General features: G+C 37.1%; 2 protein-coding genes across 7 annotated transcripts; both read right to left on the bottom strand.

Moving 5' to 3' along the window:
- Positions 1-643: 643 nt before the first annotated feature.
- LOC147792999 (transcription factor bHLH122-like) lies at positions 644-4,359 on the bottom strand. 6 transcript variants are annotated; one of them, XR_002814957.2, is made up of 8 exons: positions 4,195-4,359; positions 2,951-3,583; positions 2,371-2,723; positions 2,111-2,281; positions 1,589-1,654; positions 1,444-1,512; positions 1,081-1,352; positions 644-866 (listed from the first exon to the last, which is right to left on the bottom strand). XR_002814957.2 is itself a non-coding variant. In XM_023675567.2 (7 exons), the coding sequence occupies exons 2-7, from the start codon at positions 3,549-3,551 to the stop codon at positions 1,299-1,301; spliced, it is 1,314 nt and encodes a 437-aa protein (XP_023531335.2). In that variant the 5' UTR covers positions 3,552-3,829; positions 4,195-4,352; the 3' UTR covers positions 960-1,298. The 6 variants fall into 6 exon arrangements, 1 of the variants encoding a protein (XP_023531335.2); XR_002814955.2 differs by having other exon boundaries at positions 2,951-3,829; positions 4,195-4,352; XR_015420847.1 differs by having other exon boundaries at positions 1,101-1,352; positions 2,951-3,829; positions 4,195-4,352.
- A 4,321-nt stretch (positions 4,360-8,680) lies between these two features.
- Positions 8,681-13,873, bottom strand: LOC111793943 (E3 ubiquitin-protein ligase BIG BROTHER). Its single transcript, XM_023676028.2, has 8 exons — positions 13,405-13,873; positions 12,672-12,844; positions 12,012-12,243; positions 10,818-10,852; positions 10,654-10,698; positions 10,237-10,364; positions 9,912-10,020; positions 8,681-9,086 (listed from the first exon to the last, which is right to left on the bottom strand). Exons 2-8 carry the CDS (start codon positions 12,813-12,815, stop codon positions 9,036-9,038), a joined length of 744 nt encoding a protein of 247 aa, XP_023531796.1. The 5' UTR covers positions 12,816-12,844; positions 13,405-13,873; the 3' UTR covers positions 8,681-9,035.
- Positions 13,874-15,215: the final 1,342 nt, after the last annotated feature.

Here is a 15,215-nt window from a genome sequence, read left to right as displayed (position 1 = left end):
CCCCAAACATTATAGATAATTTTAAAAGTGTTCTAGATTAATTAACAATTTCAAGTCCCACCCATATAAAATTGGAGATGTTCAATTAAGTGTTAGATAGAGCCTTACAAAGACCTGTCCTGAACAAGGTGAAAATCCTCATTTGCCTGAATAAATGTAAGATTTGTAGATGCCCAATCATAACAGATAAATACATTTCAAAAAGAAAACCAATTTACCAGGATGGTTAGATAGATACATTAAAATTTCCAAATATAAAAGAAAAACAGAACTCCCTCCCATAAAGGATTCAAAACTCTCTCTCTCTCTCTCTCTCTAGAAAGTTAAATGCATCCATCTAGAAATAATGAAGGTGAAAATAGAGAACACATTTATGAAGAATTGACTCAGAAAGCTCCGTGCAGATGGGGGCAGTTGTATTCCTTAATTACTCACACCCATCCTTTTTCCCTCCCTCTCCCTCCAATTATAGAATGAATACTTCCAAAACAGACTAGGGGAAGCTACCTCTTTCCACCTAACTTTCCCCTACTTTTCTTCTTCTCAAACTTCCCCCTTACAAGCTCATTGAAGTTGCCAATAAAGTCTTAATTTCACAGATTTAACAGTTGTGCCTAATGGGAAAGCCTTTGGGACCCAGAAAGAAAGAAAAAAATATATACAGAAATCATACAGAAAACCATTTTTCATACATTCTATGAAAGAAACACTGAACTGAAACCCACTTATCTTATAAAGTACTCATCTGAAAGAGAAGTGGAAGATGGTACCATTTTGATACTGATACATCCCACAATGTCGATTCCCTTTCTGTTTTTTTCCCCGGAGAGTTTGAATGAATTTGATTCGGCGTCTCTCCAACTTTTCTGAAGCAATCAAATAATATCGAGAGCATAATTAGATTACAAATCAAGCAGCTTATTCCACATTTCTTTCTAAGCCATTTATTGGGTCAGCCATTGATGCCAATTTCCCTTCTTAATTCCTCTACCCAGATATGCAGTCAAATGAAAGATTAGATGCAGTGGAAGATCTACTAATCATGCATGATTATTTAATTTACACAGTGGTGGGCAGTACCAGCAGGTCTTTGAACTCACATGCACAGCCAGCTTTCAGCAGTCCTTTGTCTTCATTTTTTTGTTCTGCAAACTTTCTTCACAGCAAATCATGTTGACTCACTATTTCTTCTTAATTAATACACAAATAAGTTGCTCAGAGAGTTTCCTGTTCTACCCTAAATTTACAAATTGCAAGGCTCTGTACATAAGAATTTCCACGCCAAAGACTTTTTTTGGCTATTGATGCTGCCTATGTGAGCACTTACATTTTGCACGATTATCTGTAAGCGTCTGGACCAAAAATCAACAAAGGATAAGGAAAAGAATGGTGGTGGTAACTTTTATCATACACGAGTCAAGTCAGTCATAAATTTATTATTACCTGGACCTGTTTCTGAAGGCCTTTTATGTACTCAACTGCCAAATCTAACATGTCTGATGTGTTGGTTTGCTGTGGTGAGAAAGAGAGAGATACTTTAGCTCAACCTTTACCAACTTTTGTAAGAGTAAAGTGAAAAGAAAGTTACCTTGTCCATGTTGGGCACCAGCTCTTGAAGCTTCCTCATTCGTTCACTGATTTTAGTTCGTCTGACCTGAAAGTTATCAGTAAAGGGAATGACTTCGTTTAGTATCTAGGTGCATATCCGGGTTTGGATCTTAATTTATACGCTCAAGGACATGGACATTCCTAAAAGATGTTATGTTTTTAGTTAATGCAGTAAAGGATTCTTTCCAATTTCCTCGAGTCACGTACGTCAGTTATAACAGCTCAATCTCACCACTAGTGGATATTGTCTACTTTAAGTATTCTTTTTCCGGCTTTCCAGCAAGCTTTTAAAACGTGTCTGCTAGGGAGAGGTTTCAACACCCTCATAAAAAATGTTTTGTTCTCCTCCCAACCAATAAAGGATGGCTTGACAGATCCGAGAATCCCAACCCAAGTTGCAAATTATATTCTAAATGCAGTGGGTTTTGGAAATAAAATGCATACAGCTAATGGTTAAGAATAAGAGAAAATATGATTAACTGTTCAATATATCCTGACTTACTCTCTCTGCAATGCTTCTGGGATGAGTAGCACAGCCGCGCTTGGCTCGAAGTTTACAAGGAACAGAATCTGAAAACTGCAAGATCTTTTCAACAGCATTCATTTCTGCTGCAGTACTTGGCAAAGTAAGATGACGAGCAAGCATGGGAGGGCGATTTCTGGGATCCACTTTCTGAGTTTTCAAGCAAAACAATAAAGATGAGACCAATCAGAATCAGATATCAAGAAGAACAATCACAATGAACTTGAAATAGCTAATACCTGAGTGTCTGAAATGTTCAAATTTGAGTACTTCTCCTTGTCGTCCTCATTTTCAAGTGCTTTTCGACTAACAATGTTATCAGACATGACAGCAGATTCATCCCAAGAACCAACTGGGAAGCTAGTACTACCATAATCGCTGGTTTGGCTTCCGGCAAAGCCTTTAGTATCTTGATTGGTTTCTCTGATATTTTTTTTCTCAATTCCAGCCATGGGACTCATCAACCCTGAAGAGTGCGGTGGTAAGGCCCTTGGTGAGAAATTCTTCAACCTGCTTGGAGAAGAAAAAGATGTTTCTTCATTAAAGCTACTACCAGTTCCAGAATTTCCCATGTCCGTCAATGCAGCATATCCTGCCAGTTGCTAAGAATCTTCAGCATCATGTGGGAGTATAGGAAACTAAATTCTAGTATGAGAAACAGACCAGAGATCATAGAAAATCAATATGGTTATTATAGCAACAAAGTCTCAGTTGAATAAATCAATTTTGTTTTAAACCCTAATCAGAATCTGAGACCAGAGAAGAAAACTTCAATTTTACTAGAATTTTCCATTCATTAAGGTGAAAAGATTACACTACCGCTAGCATTGATATTTATGTAGTCGAATAGTCCAGCAGGGGAGCTACTTTGCCGAATGAGATTCGAAGATCTTCCACCATCTGTTCTTATCTGAGGCTTCAGATCAACTCCCATCGAACCAGATCCCTCCGCTTCTGGAATCAAATTCTGATTTGGAAGTGGAGGTTTCATCAAATTCTGATGGTAACTTGATGGAGTTGATGAAGCCGGGAGGAAATTGCTGTTGACAATGCTCGGCTGCTGGTGGATAGCTCTTGTTTCGTTATTCACATAAGGTGTTTGTTGATTTGCTTCAGTAGTTATAAACACTTCTCCAGCCTGAGCGTTCTTCTGAGACTCGTCCAGGTTCTGAGATGAACATACTGGACCGCCGCCTCCGTCACCAGCGCTGCCGCTTGTCATAAACTGCGCGAAAATCTGTTCAGTTTCGGGGCTCGAAGGTCGATTGAAAAACTGATCACAGAATTCTCTATCCGTCAGTCTTCTGAAATACGAACTCGGCGCAGAACGGTATCGCGTCAATCCAGAACTCATCTGCGGTTGCTGCGGATGATGTTCATGGAGAATATGCTGCTGCTGCTGCTGAAAATCCGCCTTCATTTTTCGTCCTCCTTCCTCCAGCTCGCCTTCAACTACACTAACAGTAACAGACCTTAAAACAATACGAACCTTTCGGAAACAACTTCTAATTCTTCTTCTTCAGTTCTTCAATTATGCCAAATTTTCAGTCGGCACCAACCAAAACAAAATGCCAAAAAAGCACCAATGCAATCAAATCCACAAAAAAACTCTGTTTCATCCGACACAAAATAACGTCACAAACCATCAAATTCCCTCACTAACGAAGCGTATAGAAACACAACTTTCAAGTGGACCACCTGATCCATAAACAACGAAACAAACAGAACTCGATTCAACTCAAATCCAATCAAGAACACATGACCGTAAAAAGAAAAGCAGAGAGCAGAGCACCGCAAAAAATTCCGAGCCTCATTCACGTGCAAATCATCTTATAAAAAAAAAAAAAAAAAAAAAAAAAAAAACTCACTCACTCCATTCGTGAACGTTAAGCAAAAACAACAACTATCAAATCAAACCGCACCAAATCTTTCCACGGGTGAACACGAAAAAAAAAACATCAAATCAACACCGAACAAAAAAGATTCACAAATCAAAATGAAACAACAACAAACACAACATACCAAAATCTCATAATTTCCTGTCTAGCAATAAAAACACACACCTCTCTCCACAGCTACAGCGGCGGCCGGGAAAACCAATCACAAATTCCCCGGCACGGCGGGGAGATTCAAGAGAGAGAGAGAGAGAGAGAAACGAAATGAAAATCAAATGGCGTTTTTGCTTTATTTTCTGTTCACTAAAACTAAACCAATGGTTAGTAAAGAGAGCGTCCAAGAATATAGGCCCTCAGATTGTGTATGTTTGTGGAGTGATAAAATTACAAAAATACCCTTCCTTCTCAGGGGTATTTACGGGAAGGGAACTTATTGGATAAAAAGGAATGACTGGATTGGATCCACGTCAGCAAGTATGTGAGAGTGGTCCACGTGGGGCTCCGTGAATGGACCACAAGATCGATTCCGTTTTTGGTCATAATATCAAATAAAACTCGACGTGGAATTATATTAAGAAATTTATTTCCTACAAAAATCATTTAATATCTATGTTTTAATCTCCATTAATATCTGTCGTTTTTTTATTCCTTTTATCTGATAAATAATAATTTTTAAAAATTGGATTTATTTTAAATACTATCTCAATCAAAAAGATTAAAATCATTTAAAGTTTATATTGCAAATCAATTAGTAAATATAATAGAAAAATTAATTTATTATTATTTTCAAAATACTATGGTGACAAAAAAAAAAAAATTAAGATACAAACCGTTCAACTAATACTGGTATGGAACTTGTTAAAGATGACATCATAAAACGTGTATGAACATCATTCTTTTCAATTAATACATAAAAAAGTTTATATAATTGGAATTACGAGTATAAGGGTAGGTGATATGAGTGGAAGTAATTTATTATGAGATAAGTCGTGACACCCGAATAAAGAAAAGATACATGAATGAACCGATACTATATTCAAATGAGAGTGATCCTAAGAATATCGTCGTTAAAAAGTGCTTAAAATAATTAATAGCTACTATCAATACCAATAACCAATAACGTGCAATTTTTTTTTTCAGTAGCTCAATCGTAGGAATTCTAAAGTTAAAAGTGTTGGACTCGAAGTTTTGACACCCGAGTAAAGGTGAGGTACATGAATTGTAACGGCCTAGATCCACCGCTAGCAGATATTGTTCTCTTTGGGCTTTCCCTTTCAGGCTTTCTCTCAAGGCTTTAAAACACGTCTGCTACGGGAAGATTTCCACACCCTTAGGGTGTTTTGTTCTCTTCCCTAACCAACATGGGACATCACAATCCACCCCCCTTCAAGGCCCAGCGTCCTCGCTGGCATTCTTTCCTTCCTCCCATCGACGTGGGACCCCCACCAAATCCATCCCCTTTGGGGCCAACGTCCTTACTGGCACATTGCCTCATGTCTACCCTCGCTGGGAACAGCCTCCTTGCTAGCACATGGTCCGTTGTCTGGTTCTAATACCATTTGTAACGGCCCAGATCCACCACTAGCATATATTGTCCTATTTAGACTTTCTCTCTCGAGCTTCCCCTCAAGGCTTTAAAACGCGTCTGCTCGGAGAAGGTTTCCACACCCTTATGGAGAGTGTTTTGTTCTCCTCCTCAACCAACATCGGACATCACACGAATGAACCAAGATCACATCTAAATGAGAGCGATCACGAGGATAAAATGACTAGATGCACATTTCTTTCCGGTAACTATTTAAATCTTAACCAAATTTCAACGACATTTGTTTCCCACTTGGACAAGGCATGTGAGTACCAGCCTTCAACCTTTTGTTTCTTTTGTCCTCTTAGTTAATCTAATTTAAAATATTATAAAGTCTTTTTTAAATATATAAATACTTTTTAGTAAATCACGCAACTCAAAAAAATAATATTTAATTACAAATTCTAGATATTTATATATTTAAAAATAGTTATATTTTTATATTGTACTAGAATTTCATAAATGAAAAGTCATAATTATAACATATGATAAATAAATCATCTAATATAAAACAAAGTTTATTTAGATACGACCTTGGGGAATGTGACAATGCCAGCTGGCCCTATATATTAGGAGTAAACCCTAATTAATTAAATTAATGAGGGTGCATAATTCAAAGAAAAAAATAATTAATTAAATATAATCAAGCACTCCCCACATTAAAATATTAGATAATGTTGTTTATTCAAAGCAAAATAATATTCAATAATTGAGTCCACCAATCCTCCAATGTCTATGCACTAAGAAGTGTAGTTTCCTCATGCTTTTATTTTTTATTTATTTTTATTTTATTTTTCCTTTTCCAATATTATAATGTGATGAAATTTTTAGATCACAATATAATTGTTTGATTCTTCCTTAAATAAATAAATAAATAATAAACTTTGCTCGTTCGAACATAAAATTCATCATAGATTCTCCCTATTACATAAACGGGACTGGAGATAGAGATTATATTCTCTGTCAATATGATGGTTGTAGAAGAAAATTCATGACCCTTCAATTCGTTATGATTCTATATGACAGTAATTGTGAGATTCGTGAGGTTGACGACGATACGTAATGAGCAAAAGTAGACAATATCGACCAACGGTAGGCTTGAGCGGTTACAAATAGTTTAGAGCCAGTCACTACGTAACGACTCAGATCCACCGCTAGCAGATATTGTCCTCTTTGGGCTTTCCCTTTCGGGCTTCCCCTCAAGGCTTTAAAACGCGTCTGCTAGTGGAAGGTTTCCACACCACCCTTATACATGGTGGTTTGTTCTCCTCCCCAACTAATGTGAGACATCACAATCCACCACCCTTCGGGGCCCAACGTCTTCGCTGGCACTCTTTCTTTCCTCCAATCGATATGAGACCGCCCTCAAATCCACCCCCCTTCGGGGCCAGCGTCCTTACTGGCACATCGCCTCTTGTCTACCCCCCTTCGGGGAACAACGAGAAGGCTGGCACATCGTCCGGAACCTGGCTCTAATATCATTTGTAACGACCCAGATCCACCGCTAGCAGATATTGTCCTCTTTGGGCTTCCCTTTCGGGCTTCCCCTCAAGGATTTAAAACGCGCCTGCTAGGGGAAGATTTCCACACCCTTATAAACGATGGTTTGTTCTCCTCCCCAACCAATGTGGGACATCACACATTAGATGGTGTGTGACATTGGTTAGAGTAGGACTAGACTCTCTACATAAAAGACATATTTTTAAAATCGTGAGGTTGATGACGATATGTAACGAGCCAAATAAGACAATATCTACTAGTGGTGGATTTGAGTTATTATAAATGGTATCAGAGCCAGCCACCGGGCGATGTACCAGCGAGGATGGTGGGCCCCCAAAGGAGGTAGATTGTGAGATCCCACATCGGTTGGAGAGGAGAACGAAGCATTCCTTATAAGGGTGTGGAAACCTCTTCCCAAAAGACGCGTTTTAAATTCGTGAAGCTGTTGTTTGGGTTTTGTTTGCTTTGTCCATGTTCGTGTATCAGCTCTCCCGCTCAAATTATCGAATTCTTTAGAGGAAAATGCAAAAAAATGGACCACCCATAATAATAATTATTTTTTTTTTTCCATTTTTATATAGTTGGTGTAGAAGAAATGGAATATATTGCTTCTTAAATAGGAAAATCCAAAATTTCTAAGAAGTTTGTATTTTTGGTATGTTTTTTTATTTGCATATATTTGTTGCCACTCATGTTTGGTCTTTTTGTTACTACAAATCTATGTATTGGAATGTTTTTGACATCAATTCTTTTCTCTATATGTTTTTTTTTGTCTTGGGACAATATTTTTAAGTCAAATGGATAAATGTGGAAAAAAAAAGGTACAACAAAGGTAGCTCGAGTTTGGTGGGTAAGGCATCTCGTGCTTAAACACAAATCCAAGTCGTTAGAGGCTCGTGGCCCCCGAGCACTAGTACGAGAAAGTGCAAATATTCTAATTTAATTAGGAAGATTTAAGTATTGGTAGTCTGAAGATCGAAGACTTAATTTCTATTATGTAGGGGCAAACCATAAAAATTCAATTTGGTCGTTGACATTTTTTTTGTTGGTTTTGTTGGGGTCAACCAATATTTAATTGTCCCGTAACCAACCCAACTAATCGGTTTTATTGGGTCAACCAATATTTGTTTGCTCCCGTAATCAACCTAACCAACATAAAATTAAATTTTAGATTGGTCCAAAAAAAATTTCTAGAGAGTATAGAGAGATTTCTTCGAAGATTATATTACTCCTGCCCTAAATATAAAAACTATACTGTAACATTAAAATTTAAATTTTTAAAAATTAAATTTAATATATATTATATTTGAACGTTTAAAACTTTCTATATAGAAATTATACTAGAAATAAAAATTATTTGAAATAAATACTTTTAAAAAATAAGAAAAAACTTCGATCCTGGCAAGAATAAATAGGAAATTTTGTGAGGATGGGGATTGAAAATAAGAGGCGGGGCTGAGGACGAGAATGAAAAAGACTGTTTTGTCCTTGCCCCGCCCAATGAATATCTCTAACTTATATAGGATAAAAGGTTAGAGGATCGAATCCAAAAGGCATAACCGGGAATGATTGAGTATAAGAAATGCAATATTTTTAAAAAGGGGACTATGAATTACAAAATTCCTATAAAATATAGAGAGTTATTTCCATTTCTAAACTTAGAAACAAACCCTTTCCCATTTTGCCCCTGCTCTTGAGGGCGCCAAGGATTCATAACACATCCAGACACCAAACACTGACACAAGCTAGCTAATACAAGCAAGCAACTGATGTTTTATTCACTACTGAAGTGCCCAAATTTATGAGACAAAATCAAGTGATTACGCACTCCATTTAACAATTAACTTACAAACACCATTATGTTCTTCTTCTTCTTCTTCTTCTTCTTCTTCTTCTTCTTTCCTCTAACAATCAACACACTCACTCAGTGTTTTGAAGTATCACCAAACACCTCTGTGTAACATATGGGGCAAGCCTGCAAAACCATAACGTTATTACTCGCTCACTCGCTCATTCATAACACGGGTATTCGATGCTACACTTCTTGTTATGTTAAACGACACCTAAAAGTCTACCATTGAATACCCGTTTTAGCTATGGAATGAACGTGGTTATTATGCGAAGATTGTGTAGATGAAGGAGAAGGCTTTCCACTTTAGGATTTTTTATAACGGCTAACCGACAAAACAAGGAAATGAAAAAAGGAGGCCCTTTAAGGAAGGTTGAGTGAATAGGCTAGCTATTAGTTGTTACGACTACACAACGTTAACTCTTATTTGGTCGGTTTTGAGATGCATATGAATTAGAAAAGAGTGGGGTGCTATGTTTTAAAAGGAGGATGGGAATTGGGTTCGAAGTCTACGAGTAAAAGCTTTGGAAGTTCTAGGTAAAGCTGTAACGGAACAGAGGTCTCGAGTTATATCAGTCAACAATGGCAGCACACATTCAGTCTTACTAAACTAATAGATGAAGGAGAAGACTTTCCACTTTGAGATTTTTTTTATAGCTACTCGTAATATGGGAAACCTAACAGACAAAACAAGGAAATGAAAAAAGGGAAGCCCTTCGGTTGAGTGAATAGGCTAGCTATTAGCCGTTACCACTCTATTTCTGACTACACAACGTTAACCCTTGCTTGGTCGGTTTTGAGATGCACATGAATGAGAAAAGAGCGGGGTAAAAGGAGGATGGCAATTGGGTTCAAAGACTACGTGTAAAAGCTGTAACAGAACAGAGGTCTCGAGTTATATCAGTCAACAATGGCAGCACACATTCAGTCTTACTAAACTAATAGTAATACCTTGTTGATGCTGAGCCATTTGGTTCCACAACCAGCATGGTAGATATGTTTGCATGGCAGAGTGATCCGTCGATCGCCTCGTTTATATTCCATTTGGCATATCACACATCTACATCCAGAAAAGTATATGAGATTCAAAGAAGTAGACAGGAACAAACTGGACTCTCAATCAGGTGCAGCTATGAAATAATAGAAAAGCATTGAATCCAAAACGTTCATTCAGCGTTCTTCGTAACTCCGCGACATAATGAGGATAGCACGATTACGAGTCAATCTCAGAGACAAATAAACGTCAAGGAAAGAAACATCATGAACTATCACATACCTCTCTCCACGAGATTTTTTCCTCGAGAAGAAACTATATTTGTACTTCGATATCGGAAGCAAAGCGATCAATTCTTGTGAAAGACCTCGACTTTGAGTTCCAACTGTCTCACCCAACTCTAGTAATTCCTGAACTCGAAATATTATAGATTTTTATCCAAGTATTGTAAAAAATTGCAGATAGTTCAAGAGAATCAGAGGCCATATAGGATGAAATTTGTTAAATATTACTTAGAAAAATGTTCAGCAGGCCTATATAGTGGCCCCTATAACTTTATCAAACTAGTTACCCAAAAGACAACTTTTTTCAGCTTATGTAGCTATAGATATTGTAATACATTGTGTCGGTTTCGGGTGTCGGTACCCTTTTGTTGAAGCAAGTTCCGTAAAACAAGTAATTTTTTCCAAACGAACTAACCTCGTAAGTCATATTATCAGGATCGACATTGTCTTGCCAAACAACCTACACTTAGATAAAGCATCCGTTCGTCAATGATCGAGAACAAAACACCAGGCCAAACAAGTTTTATAAACACGATTCAGGTAGAAAGTTGATCTGCAAACCATATAAAAGCCACAAACCTGAAAATCATGTGAATTATGGCGTCCTCTTGGACCTGAGAGAAAGCGAAAGAGAATTGTTCGAGTCGACCGTTAGAGCTATCAGAGAGAGGAAAACTATGAACCATTTAAGGTGAAGTAATAACTAAATTCAAGGGAAATCTATATTTTAAGAACCGTATTCTTTTTTGGTGTTCAATTGAACAACTTATAAGAATCATCTACAAGAGTTATTAAGTTCATCCTTGTATGCAGTGTTTTCTCAAGATATAGCCTTAAGCACACGAGCTCTTGAGAAACGAAGTACGGATATGAACACCGGTATTCCTCAACAATATATATCTAATTGTATCTGTTCATCTCAATTATGTTCAATGAAGTAGTATATGTCATACTCTATGCCAATGAATCTTAAACTTAAAATATAAATAAACAAATAAACCTCAAAAGCAATGAAAAATGTAATTGATGTGTGTATCTTTTGATGTTTCACTCCTGCTGTGAACATTGGTTTTGTAACAGCCCAAGCCCACCGCTAGCAGATATTGTCCGCTTTGACCCGTTACGTATTGCCATCAGCCTCACGGTTTTAAAATGCGTTTGCTAGGGAGAGATTTCCTCACCTTATGAGAAATGTTTCATTCCCCCTTCCAATCGATGTGGAATCTCACAATTCACCCCTTTCCTCGCTGGCACACCGCCCAATGTCTACCTCTAACACCATTTGTAATAGCCCAAGCTCACCGCTAGTAGATATTATCCACTTTGGCCAGCCTCACAGTTTTAAAACGCGTTTGCTAGGGAGAGGTTTCCACACCTTTATAAAGAATGTTTCATTCCCCTCCCAACCGATGTGGGATCTCACAATCCACCCCCCTTGGAGGCCAGCGTCCTAGTTGACACACCACCCGGTATCTAACTCTAATACCATTTGTAACAGCCCAACCCCACCGCTAGTAGATATTGTCTGCTTTGATCCGTTACGTATCGCCGTCAGCCTCACGGTTTTAAAACGAATTCGCTAGGGAGAGGTTTCCACACCCTTATAAGGAATGTTTCATTCCCCTCTCCAACCGAACCGCTGTGGGATCTCAGAGTTTCAGAAGTAAATATTTTGCATACCTCCACGAAACCTCAATGGTGAACCAAACAGATAGAGAACAATTGGAAAAACCTTTTTACAGGGATGGAACAGTTGGAAAAGCTATCACTTACATTCTACATGGTTGTCAAATGCTGTAGTATTTGCAAATTCTTCCAATTCAAGATTTGCTGTACTCTGTACATCAGGCTGAGTTGCTGAGTTTTCTAGCCTCCTATGTTCATAAATTATGGGCTCTTGATCATGCACCCTATAAGCTTGAGGTGGGTTGTAATAGGTCGGACTCCCAAAATCTGAAAACCCAAACTTGTAAAAGTTTGAATTCAGAGGAGGATAAACAGTCTCCTGCAAATGTGAAACTTAAATGAGTTACATTGTCATTCTCCATTTACAGTTCAAATTAATTGAAGAAACTCGAGAGCGAAGCACTACGGTTCAGTGCGAAACTTCTTTTGCTAGCATATCGGTTATAAACAGGGTAAGGCATCTTTTGCTAGCATATCGGTTATAAACAGGGTAAGGCAACTTTCAACTTGAAAGTAGATTCGACTCGAAAACGGAGGTCAGAAGAAGAAAAAACAAAGAAATGCAAAGAGACTTCTCCAATACATTAAATCCTTCATTTCACAAACAAAGAACATAATCTTCCATGAAGTAAGAACGACGAAAGAACAGCATATCGAAAAAAAAAAAAGAAAAACGACTTCCGATTGCATAGGTTAACAAATCAAGTACAACTGTTTGGAACAAAGAAGCAAGCGGATCGAAAGTACCTGAGAATGTGAAGCGCCCGAAAATATGAAATTTACATGTTCGTAGGTAAGACCTTCAAAATATTCCAGGAAACTCCCAGCAGTGTTATAAGGATAAGGGGTATTAACATGATGAACTTCTGTATGCGTGTTGTTCCAACTCATTTCATATACAAATGAATCCACCAAAGCTTCTGTACATTGCAGAAACATCATAAAACCAAAAGAACATTGCATGAAAGAAATCAAAACAGCAAAAAGCCACTCCAAAGCCTACAGCACAGCTAAACTAAACTGTTCCAACACAAGTAAACCCAGTTTCATTTTGCCCTTAAATGTGAGAACCAGGGCAAGAACAACCAGACCCAAGAGTTTAGTATCTCCTAGATTAAAGAAGCAGCTGTAATTCAGTAAAACACAGCACAAATTACACAAATCAGTCGAGACATTATCTGTCGCAGCCAAATCCGTCTCTCAGCAAATCTTCGAGCTAACACAACCCAGATCCCATGAGAAACGAATTAACAATGAACAAAGAAAAACAATCAAAGAGCATCATCGGAATTGGACACCCTCATTGTTGATAATTAAGAACATACATCAAACCCAACACTAAACCACAAAAGGGAAATCAAGCAAGCAATTACCCATACTCAAATTTCCCTTGTTCCATCCAAATTACCCACAAACAACCGCACAAACAGAAACAAAAAGAAAAACAGAGTGAATCAAAATGTAGGTTCTCAAAACTCACATTCAAACGCCGGAGCGATGCGCACAACACAACCAAGCAGCTCCGACGCCGAAACCCAACAAACCAAAAGCTCAGCAGAAGAACCCAGTTGGTGGAACAAGTGAAGGGGGGAATGTAGAAGAACAGAAACAGAGAGAAGAAGAGGGAAGCGGATGAAAGAGACGAAGAAAGATAAAGGGTCGGCCTCGGAAACAAAAACAAAGTGAAATCGGAAAAGAAAAGGGATTGATTCCAAAGGAAGAGGGAAGAGATTAAAGAAGCCGACAATGATCGCTTTTGATGGCGAAAAGAGAGAGAGAGAGAGAGAGGGTCTATGGTTGAATGATTGATTGTGGTTGGTTTGGGTATGGTTCTATAGATTTCTCGGCGAATTTGGGGATTGAAGGCTACGAGAATTTCTCTCGCTCGTTTTGTTGTTGTTGTTGTTGGTGAGAATTCAGAGCCTCCTCCCCGTTTGAGTTTGCCTCCCACAACAGATTCCATTTTCATTTTCTTCCCTAATACTCTATGATTTAATCAAATCTAACCTTTTTCTTTAGTTAATTAAAAAAAAAAAAAACTATTTTTTTTCAAATATATTATTTTAATTATTAAATCCGCGTCTCACCACGAGAAATATTTCAATTGAATCACTCGGGTTGGTGATTTCTTACATTCTAGGTCTTCTCGTTCTTTATGTACGTGAGATCCCACATTAATTTGTGACATCGAACATTACTTTTAAGAGTGTGGAAATCTTTTTTTATAAGACACGTTTTAAAATCTTGAAGAGAAGTGCAAAAGAGAAAGCCTAAAGAGAACAATATCTACTAGCGGTTGGACTGTGACAAATGGTATCAGAGTCAGACACTAGACAGTGTACCAATGAGGACGTTGGGCTCCCTATAAGATGGATTGTAAGATCCCACATCGGTCGAAAAATCTCAAGGAGAAGCCTGAGAGGGAAAGCCTACTAGTGGGTTTGAGTGTTAGTAGAGAATGTTTACTTAATCCACCACGGCTGGTGCGTGGATTTTTTTATATATTTATAATCAAATAAATTACAAGCATATAAAAAATAGTAATAAATAAAAATAACAATAAACCGAAAGATACGTATGGTAAGAAGGCAAATATCTAGATATTTGCCCTATAATAAAATATCAAATATAATATAATAGTAAACTATAATCCAGTACTAAATATAACATTAGCACTAAAATCAAATGATGTAACGCAGGAGACATCTTTATTTTTGCCCTCGATAATCCTTAGAATTACCATCGATCATCTTTCAATTTTACTCCGATCATGAAATAAAATATAATCGTTTTTAATTCAAATTTGAAACTTTTATATTAACAATATAATGGTTTAACCGGTCGAATTATATATTCAAAATAAACTAATTAAAAAATAATAATTAAGTTTTATATGATTTAACTCGATTATAGAAATTAATTTTAAAATTTTAAAATTATACAAAATTAAAATTATATGATCTAAATTAAATTTATAAAGACTAAATTCAATAACTTTGATTGATTGATTTATTTATTATTTAATTTTATTACTTTATTTTTTGTGCATATTTTGTATTGGCTGTTTGTCTTTTTGTGGGAGGCGACTGAGGGCCACGCGTTGAATGACAGGTGATCGCGTGGGCGTTATAAGGGCTTCCTTCCATATTTGGACAAAATATAAGGGCTTCTTTGCAAATTTTGGCTTAAACTTTGTTTTTTTAAAAGAATAAAAATTTCATTAATATTGATAATTTTTTATTTTTCTATTTGGTTATATAAAATATTTACATAGAAATGTTGGGGTTAAAA

This window comes from Cucurbita pepo, chromosome 4 (genome assembly GCF_057944985.1).
Source record: "Cucurbita pepo subsp. pepo isolate OVF chromosome 4, ASM5794498v1, whole genome shotgun sequence".
In the NCBI taxonomy this organism is placed as follows: Eukaryota; Viridiplantae; Streptophyta; class Magnoliopsida; order Cucurbitales; family Cucurbitaceae; genus Cucurbita; species Cucurbita pepo.
The sequence above is the reverse complement of the archived record's forward strand: the minus strand, read 5'-3'. Positions and strand labels throughout refer to the sequence as shown.

Coding starts and splice junctions, on each gene's coding strand:
- LOC147792999 (XM_023675567.2), bottom strand. CDS start 3,551: ATGAAGGCGGATTTTCAGCAGCAGCAGCAGCATATTCTCCATGAACAT. Junction 2,282..2,370: donor TGAACATTTCAGACACTCAG/GTATTAGCTATT, acceptor TTGAAAACTCAG/AAAGTGGATCCCAGAAATCG. Junction 1,353..1,443: donor GCCTTCAGAAACAGGTCCAG/GTAATAATAAAT, acceptor TTTTTGGTCCAG/ACGCTTACAGATAATCGTGC.
- LOC111793943 (XM_023676028.2), bottom strand. CDS start 12,815: ATGAGTTGGAACAACACGCATACAGAAGTTCATCATGTTAATACCCCT. Junction 12,244..12,671: donor CGGGCGCTTCACATTCTCAG/GTACTTTCGATC, acceptor TCACATTTGCAG/GAGACTGTTTATCCTCCTCT. Junction 9,087..9,911: donor AATGGCTCAGCATCAACAAG/GTATTACTATTA, acceptor ATGGTTTTGCAG/GCTTGCCCCATATGTTACAC.